General features: G+C 46.7%; 1 protein-coding gene across 1 annotated transcript; it reads left to right on the top strand.

The window, feature by feature from the left end:
- Nucleotides 1–309: 309 nt before the first annotated feature.
- Nucleotides 310–4,239, top strand: zbtb38 (zinc finger and BTB domain containing 38; the record flags this gene model as incomplete). The annotated part of the gene is made up of 1 exon (XM_080547351.1): nucleotides 310–4,239. The coding sequence occupies one exon, from the start codon at nucleotides 310–312 to the stop codon at nucleotides 4,237–4,239; it is 3,930 nt and encodes a 1,309-aa protein (XP_080403477.1).
- Between the last annotated feature and the right edge of the window lie 5,620 nt (nucleotides 4,240–9,859).

The raw sequence follows: 9,859 nt of genomic DNA, 5'->3' as shown, positions 1-9,859 counted from the left end.
GCAACTCCAGCAAATCAGGGTTTTAGATCAAATAATGACAGAGGCAAAAGTTATTTTCATGAAATATTATAAATGGTGGTCCAGTGGTCTAGCACCGTGGTCTACAGTGCACAAATGTATGCCCATGTTGGCATGGGTTCGAATCCGGCCCATGCCCTGCTGACACGCCCTCTTCTCTCCTTACTTTCCTGTCTGTCTTCACTGTATCTGTCCAATAAAGTGAAAAATATGAGTGGGACTGCCCCACTCAGAAAAAATATATTAAAAAATGAAATATTAAAAATGCCTCTGCCTTTGCTCTCTCCACAGATGACGGTGGTGCCTCCCTGCACCCAGGGCCTGATGGACAGCGCCCACCCCCACGCCCTCCTCAGTAGGCTCAACGAACAGCGCTCGCAGGGCCTTTACTGTGACGTCACAATAGTGGTGGAAGATGTCAAGTTCTGGGCCCACCGTAACATCCTGGCTGCCTGCAGCGGATACTTCAAGAGCGTCTTCACCACCCCTGAGGTGTGGACCTGCAGCCAGGTGCTGGAGCTCATGGACCTGAAGTCTGAGGTGTTTGCCAGCATCCTCAACTTCATCTACTGCTCAAAGGTGGCATCGCTCAGCACGGAGGACACCAGAGGCCTATTGGCTGCTGGGAAAAGACTGGGGATTCCCTTCTTAGAAAAACTAATGGAACAAGAGAGGCAGGCCACAGCTTTCCCACAAGTCCAGACCACAGCCAATCCTGTCTCAACCACAGGCCCCCCCAGTGAGGCTCCGGGAAGCCACCAAACAAAGAGGGAGAGCTCCTCCAGGCCTGAGGAGCCTGACAGTGCCAGAGGCCCGCGGATCACTAACGCATTCTCCATCACTGAAGCGGGTCCAGGAAACAACCCCTTCACCCCGGTAGATCTGCGTAGCGGGGCGAGGCAGTTGCCTGACCTTGGACACCCCCTAGCTGGCTGCCCCCCCCTCTGCCCTCCCCCCACAGTGGGCAACGAGCCCAGGCAGATCCTGTCAGAGCACTCGTATGCAATGAGCCAGGGACACAAGCCCACGGAAAACAGAGGTGGCAGCCAAGAGGAGAACAGAAAGGCCACTAAGCCCACACAGTCACAACAAAGGCAGCTGGCCAACCGGAACACTGGCCCACTCAAAAAGCGCCACAGACTGAGAGGCACCTTGGGTAAAAGTACACATCCCACTCTGGCTATAGCACATACAACACCTTTGCATACTACTGAAAGCAGCACCACATTGATCAACGCCACACCTGTGACATTGACCACCTATGTGGTCATGTCACCACCGGCATTATACTCACAGGCAAAAGCAGAAACTAGTGCAGCTAAGGAACTGCCTCTAGCCATTGATAAAGTCCATAAGGATTTAGACCTACCCACACTTTCACCACATACAGAAGATAACATATCATTATTTGGCTGTGAATACTGTCCAGAGATATTTAGTAACAAAGCACTTCTCACCAGTCACACAGAAATACACAAAAAAAGGTTTGTTAGCCATTTATTTTGCAAATTTTGCCACAGGAAGTTCATGCACTTGAAACGGTTGCGTAACCACGAGCAAGTGTGCCCAAAGGCTCTGAGAGGCTCAACTGATCAACAGCCCAACGGCAAAGAGGCCACAGACAGCCTGCCAACCATGGATGACAACACAACAACCGATTTACAGTTACCTCCTCCTGAACTCCCTGAACCCTTCATCACTAATACCCTCCAAATGAACACCTCAGAAACACAGCAGGCTATGGACCGGGTTGTAAGGCTTGGTGGGGGTCAGAGGGCGTACCACTGCAGCGTATGTAAGCGGGCCTATGTGACCCTGTCCAGCCTGAAACGCCATGAGAACGTCCACTCTTGGCAGAGAGCGTACCCCTGTCATTACTGCAATAAAGTGTTTGCCCTGGCAGAGTACCGCACCAAGCACGAGATCTGGCACACAGGCGAGCGGCGCTACCAGTGCATCTTCTGCTTGGAGACTTTCATGACCTACTACATCCTAAAGAACCACCAGAAGGCCTTCCACGGCATAGACCCTAGACTGGCCGTGAAGAAAAAGTCAGCGAGTGGAGGATTCAAGGGTAGTGTTTATCCAATCAAACTCTACAGACTTCTGCCTATGAAATTTCGAAAGAGATACAAGACGTACAGTCAGACTTATTCGGAGGGGTTGGAGGGCAGTGACCAAGCACCACTGGGGTGCAGCTCTTCCGTGCCTCCATTTGAGGATAGTGATGCTATGAACGACCCAGATGCCGGTTGTGGGACACAGCCTTTGTTCTCAATGCCAGTGACATTCATGGCCACCCCAAAGCAGGTAGTAGCATCAGCTATGCCTCGCATCAGTTTTGATCAGCCCTGTGACCAAGAAGATGTTGACCAATACATGGGCATTGAGGCAGAAGGGTGTTTACAGGGAGGCAGCAAATTCTCGTCTACATGCATAGGTAAACAGGCCGCTCCATCACACTTTGAACTTAATGGGCCGCCCTTGATCAGCTATACAACCTATACGATCCCCTTGGCCACAATGCAGCCAGATGGGGAGGCCACTGCGATGGATTATGAAGAAGATGGTGCTGGTGCAGCATCTCAAGCATTCAAGAAGAGCTCAGGACGCAGCGGTCAGAAAATGCCATTCTTAGAGCTGAATCCACTGAGCACTATGAATAGACTGGGTGAGCTGTCAGCTGCAGCACATAGACTTGAGGCCATGACTGATCAGCTATTTCAGCCGGGGGCAGAGAGTATAGAAATCAGCAGGGCGATCAAGGGGAAGACTGAAACATACATCGCCAAGCCCGCCTGCGCAGGTCCGTCCATGGACAGTCACGTCCTGCCCCTCTGCCAGATAACAGTTAAGATCGGCAACGAGGCCATCATCCGCCGGAGGATCAAGGGCTCCAAACTGTTCCACAGGAAAAGAAAGAGAAGCAAGTGCAGGGAGATGGAGGACACAGGACAGGACCGGCCTACAGAGGGCGGTGTGGAGAGCCCCAGCCTCCGTCTGAGGACAGAGGTCACTTCTGCCAGGGGTCAGAGGTCACTAGAGCCAGACCGATGTGACGACCTGACTGACCGAGACACAGCTGACAAGCTTTGGCGCCCATATTATTCATACAAACCTAAAAAGAAGAAGAGCAAGAAGCTGAGATCCAAACACAAGAAGAAGAGACGTTTGAGCTACTCCGTGACATCCGTAGCTCCCAAGTCCAACGAAGACTATTTGGATACGAGCTGCAGGAGTGCAGATAAGAGCATCTCATCAAGTGAGAGAATGAAGATAAAACACCGTCTCAGAAACAGCCTCTCAAAAACGATATACACCTGTGACATCTGCGCAAGTCCCTTTATCACTGTGTCTGGTCTGAGAGCACATATAATCGGCTCCCACCCGAATTTCTGTCGCACGTGTGGGAAGCAGTGCCCCTCTGGTGAGCCCCCCCCCAGCGGTGACACCAACCGAGGTGGCAGGGATTTCATATGCAAGAACTGTATGGAGAACGGCTCTTGTTTTGACAACACCGCAACCCGCAGTCCCAGAACAGAGAAGCGATACCGCTGTTCCTTTTGCCCCCAGCGCTTCCTCTACCTAGCCACCAAGAGGAGCCATGAGAAAAAGCATCAGGAGATGACTAGTAATGGGTACGACTCCGACGACTACCCCATACCTCTCAATAACTCAGCCACCCTGGACACAAATCTGAAAAAACACGCCATCAAAAAAGAGGAAGGGGAGGATCAGGAAGATACAGATATAGAGAGCAGAGAGTCGTTAGAATCAACAGGCAACTTCTCAAATGAGAAGATGGAGGCTAAGATGAAGCAATTGGAGGGCACAGGTGACTACACGTCAATGTCTCCAAAGATGAAGGATGCAGTGAGGATAAGTAGTGACGGACACTATCAGGAGATCACAAGATCTGTGAACAGAACAACACCGATGTCACATCTCCCCTGCTCTGACACCCTCTTTCGTCGGTCCCCTGGGCAACATAGAAAGCCACACAAAAGTTCAAAAACCAGAAAAAGGCAGAAGAAAGACTGTATGGATAGAGAGGTGCCCACCTGTAAGGCCCCTCTGACCATGCCCAGACCAGACAGCTATGTGCAGTCTTCTCCCATGTGTCAGAAAGTGGAATCTCTCACCAGAGGATCTCCTCCCATCTGGCACAGAACAGAGAGGCATATCTTCAAAGAGGACCCTTCTTTTCAAACTGCTGACTAGTCAGAAGGACGTACTTGTAAGTGGTGATCTGTAGTAGTAAACAGACATCAGTTTAACTCCAAGGCAAACAATTTGTTTCAAAAACGTTGCCTGCACAGCAGACAGACATTGCATTTCAGGACCTTTTTGACACTATATTGCTTCTATTTCTTCACTCTCAAAATGTAATGTTGATAGTTTATAGTGTTTTGAAAAGAGTGTTTTATTTTTGTATGTTTTTGGCTCTCTGAGGCAAGTCAATGATTCTTGTGTTGTCCGTCATCTATACCTATGCATTAAGATGACTGCATAGTTAGAGTGATTGATACCTTTGAAGCGTTCATATACATTTCTTTTTGTATTGCCTTGCTGGTGGTTTAGTTTGTTAGATGTTTCCTTAGTTAGTGATATTGTTAATACCTTGTTAGAGATCATTTGGTTATAATTGTGTTGATACTTTGATTAGATGTGTTGTTGATATTTGCGTTTTGTATTCACTAGTCACTTTATACTTTAAGGATTTGTTATTAGAGACTTTTTGGTTTATTGTTTTAAGAACCATCCTCGGGATGTGTTTATTGTTTGTTTCGTTTTGAGGCATTTGTTTGTAGTTTCCAATTCTGTTTTTATCCTTACTATAATACTTTTAAATTGTCTTGGCCTAATAAAAACCTTTATATTACTTACCAACTGTAATTTGTTACTTCTTCTTCACCCTAGAGAACTAGAACGTAACAGGTCGTTTTATCACTGCTGCACCACACACACCATCCAATTTAATGAAAATTATTGTACATGTTTTTTGTTTGATAAACAGTGGGGTGCAAACATGTGGGTACCCCTGGTTTAAATGTCTGTTACAATTAATCTCCAAGGCCCAGTAGTTCAAAACTTCTAATCTCAATCAATCCGATTTTGAAATCCCATTTTTTGTGATCCAGGATCAGACAACTCGGCCAGATGCTATTGTCCGCAATTGGACTTTTTGGGGGTTTAAGATATTTTCTCTTTAATCTAAATTACATTTGTGATTGATAATCTTTGTTGTGATACTTTTGTGAGCATAAACATTCATGTCATTATGTCAATTTGCCATGAAGGCTAAAAATTGTGTATTATTCCAGTTAACAAACTTTGCCATCATATTTATATTGAAACATATTTTTAAAATAAATTGTATAGTACATTTTGCTCTGGTAATCCACTGGAAATCCACCCCTCTGGTGGGATCAAGATAATCCATTTTTTGGATCAAACTGATCCCAATCCTGTGTTGTCGGTTTGAACTACCTGTTTTGAAGATTTGATCCAGATTAAACATTTTGAACTACTGGGCCCAAGTGATTGAAAGCAAACCTGAACACTAGATGCTACAAAGTTAAACATGACACCTTTCTGCAAAAACATTTATTTTCATTTTTCAGAGTTTTTAAATGATAAAAAAAAAAGGAAAAGGGCCCTGTGCAAAAGTTTGGGAACCCTTTTGGATTATTCTTTGTTACCTTTTGAGAAGATGATTACTAAGGCCCAGACCAAGGTGATTTACTCATTAGGGCTTCAATGAGTCAGGGGAATATAATTCCAGGGTTGAACTATATATTCTGAAGTAACTCCACCATGGTCCAAGGATGTCAGAATCAAGATAGTTCACTTCCACCATCAAGGAGAAGGCTATAAGATCTGGTGAGATCTGGTGAGAAATGCTCAGAAGAACCCACATATCACTGCAAAAGAGGTGCAAAAAAGAGTAGCAGACACCGGTCTAGTTGTTCACAGGACAACAATACAGCGTACCTTAAACAACAAAGACCTACATGGCAGAGTTGCCAGAAAGAAGCCTTTCCTATGACTTCAACACAAAATTAAGCGCCTGAAGTAGGCAAAAGAAAACCTTGAAAAACCTGAAGCCTATTGGAACAATGTGCTTTGGACTGATGAAACCAAAATGTCACCTTTTGGCCACAACCAAGAAGGAATGTTTGGAGAAAAAAGGGTGAAGCATTCGTAGAGAAGAACACCTTGCCAACTGTTAAGCATGGAGGTGGATCCATTATGCTTTGGGGTTGTGTAGTAGCTGGGGGCACTGGCAATATTTTGGGGGTGGAAGGAAGAATGGATTCCACTATATCAAGACATTCTAGAGGCTAATATTTGAAGGTCAGTCCAGAAATTGAGGTTGAAGAGAGGTTGGGTATTCCAGCAAGACAATGACCCGAAGCATACCTCAAAATCAACCATGAAATACCTCCAAGAAAGACGGATGAAGGTTTTGGAATGGCCATCACAGTCCCCAGACTTGAATATTATTGAGAGATCTCATGTATGAGAGATCTCAAACATGCCATGCATGCAAGAAGGCCAAAGAATATTTCTGAGCTAGAGGTGTTCTGCCCAGGAAGAATGGGGAAAAATTCCCCAAACAAGAACTGAAAGACTCTTAGCAGGCTACAGGAAGCGTTTGCGAGCTGTTATAGTTGCCCGAGGAGGAGTTACTAAGTACTAGCTGACAGGGTTCCCAAACTTTTGCACAAGGCCTTTTTCCTTGTTTTATTATTTTGAAACTGTAAAAAGTTCAATTTTTTTTTTAAATCTTGCTTTAAAATGTGATGAAATGTATCATGTTTAACTTTGTACCATTTAGAGGTTAGGTTTGCTTCTTTTCACTTATTAATTGTAAAAGGCATTTTGACTAGGGGTGCCCACATTTTGCACCCCTCTGTAGACCACATGTTACTGTTGATATTCTAATTGCTAGACATGTTGACAAAAGCAGTTTGTGGCACAACCTTAAAAAACATGTAGCAGTTTGTGGCACATCATGACAGTCATATAAGACAGTGGCAACACGCCTGTTTTATAATTTAATGTGTTTTAGGTTATTTTGCTTAAATCATTTCATAAATTTTGCAAAGTCAGCTTGTCCAGAATTGCTGTGAAGAGCACTGAGATATTTGCATCCAACAATTTCATTAAAAAGCAAGTCTACAGTAAACAAGTTGTCTCTACAAATGATCTAACACCTCTCCTTATCTGATTTGCTGATGACAATTATTCAAACATCGGTCTTGTGTCCACAGACAGGAGATATGTTTCTGTTTCTTCAAAGTTTGGAATTTAAGTTTGTTACTACGGCATCACCCTTGGGCCAATAAGTGTAATTTTGGAATTGCAGTTGTTAGTGGGCTTGCTTCAGCATGTCCAACTATTGTTCTTCCTCATACTTATTACTGGTGGGCTTGCTTTGCCTTTCCAAATGTAAAATGTGCCAAAAACTCCATATGAACTATGACAAAAGTTTACTTAACTTTTTCAACTATTAAGCTTTTAGTAACTCAAAAAACTTGCATCTGATAACATGATGTAATGTTGAAACTTTCAGAAAATGATAAAAACGAACACCTCTCAGTTGGAGTCCAAAAAGGTCTGGGAAAAAAATAATTATATGAAAATATATTTATATGCTAAAGCAAAAAGGTGCATAGTGATACAAGAATAAATAATTGCAGACACGTTTCAGTCAGGTGACCATTATTAGGGAATATTGCACTACGGTCATATATTTAGGTGCACGCACCGGAAACGGAATTGGATAGACTACTGTTATAATGTGTACACCTGCATTCGCCCTGCTCAGGACTTGTTTGATTATTGTCATTTTGCAGAGTTATTTCATTAAAGAAGCGAATGAACAAATGGAATATCGTTCTTATTTATAATCAAACAACGTGATGCAGTCAAGCAGACAAACCAACAAAGAAGACGCATGTATCCGCGAACGACTCACACGGACATCGGCAAATAACGCCACCCGGGAATCTGAATACGGACATGTCGTCAAAGAATATAACTGGTAATTAACAGAATATTTTTTGGGGGGAGTAGCTGTACTAATGGCACCTGTAATAGTGGATTGCCCGATCGAGGGCTGTGACTATGTAGCCAGACATGAAGAGGCAGCAGTGGTAGTGGCCATGCTGAACATACATGCAACAACACACACTGCAGTCCCCAGAGCGCCGAGCAACAGTAAAATGGAGAAACTCAGGCGCCCCTCTATAGCACTGGCCGGGACGGCAGAGACTTGGTCATACTTCGTAACCCGCTGGGGTGAATACAAGAGGGGCACTAAGCTGGTCGGACCCGACATCGTCACACAGCTCCTAGAGTGCTGCGAGGAGGATCTGAGGAAAGACCTCACTCGCGCTGCAGGCAGAAGCCTGGTAGACAGCGATGAGAGAGAGGTCCTCGCGGCCATGAAGGCGCTCGCCGTCCGTGCGGAAAACACCATGGTGGCTCGGGTGGCCCTATCTAACATGCGACAGGGACATGAGGAGCCCATCCGATCATTCCACGCCCGCTTGAAGGGGCAGGCAGACACTTGCAAATATGAGATGGACTGCACTAAGGCGGGGTGTGATCAAATCAATAACTTCACAGAGGAAATATTACGTGACGTGATCGCCCGCGGCATGGCGGACCAAGAAATACAGCTCGACCTGCTTGGCGAAAAGAACCAGGACATGCCATTAAAGGACATGATAGAGTATATCGAAGCCAAGGAGTCCGGGAAACGCTCAGCATCGCGCCTACTCGACCCTCAGAGCACAGACATGATCAGTAGTTCATATAGGCGAGGGAAACAGCAGGACCTTCGCACCAAAGGGGCCGCCAGGTGGGAGACACCGAAGGCCAAGCCTGACGGAGCATGCGTTTACTGCGGCGAGATGGGCCACGGAAAAACGCCCATATGGCGCACCAGACGTGACGAGTGCCCCGGCTATGGCAAGACATGCCGGAAATGTAGCCGCCAAAATCACCTTGAGAAGGTCTGCCTGGGTAGCCGGCCGGCCAAACCCCCACCTGAGAAGACAGATGTGGTGGGCGACGAGCAGGCGGCAGCCTTCGTCGAGCTGTGCACGCTCACCGTGGCCAGCGCGGATGACAGGCTACACACACTTCCCCTCGCTCACCACCTATACGACGATATGTGTGACAAGTGGATGAAGCGTACATCCAACCCGCAGCCTTACATCAACCTCTCCCTCACCGTCGAACGTGAGGATTACAGAGCACTGGGATTTGACCTCCTGAAACGCACCCGCGCAGTGACCCTGCCTGCCATGGCCGACACGGGCTGCCAGAGCTGCCTGATCGGTATCAAGGTCGCCCAACACATGGGGTTGAGTACGGAGGACCTCATTCCCGTATCCATGACCATGAGGGCGGCGAACAACGAGGGAATTCGAATTATTGGTGCCGCGGTGGTCAGGTTCGCCGGTGACAGCAACGACGCTCGGAGGTTGGAGACACGCCAAATTGCATACGTGACGGACACTTCAGACCGCATATTCCTCTCCCGCTCAGCCTGCGTGGATCTGGGCATGATCTCGGACAGGTTCCCAACACTTGGGGAGGTGAATCTGGCGGCCTCAGAACTATGTGACTGCCCACGGCGTGCAGAGCCGCCAGCCAAATCAACCACGCTCCCCATGCCGGCGACCGAAGCTAACAGGGAAGCTCTACGCAAGCACTTACTCAAAACGTACGCCCAGAGCACATTCAATACGTGCCCCCACCAGCCCCTACCAAGGATGTCAGGCCCGCCGCTCCGTCTCATGCTTGATGAGAATGCGACACCAGT

The sequence above is a fragment of the Nansenia antarctica genome (genome assembly GCF_963989245.1).
Source record: "Nansenia antarctica genome assembly, chromosome: 17".
Lineage (NCBI taxonomy): Eukaryota > Metazoa > Chordata > Actinopteri > Argentiniformes > Microstomatidae > Nansenia > Nansenia antarctica.
Note: the sequence above shows the minus strand (reverse complement) of the source record. Positions and strands in the feature narration are given on the sequence as shown.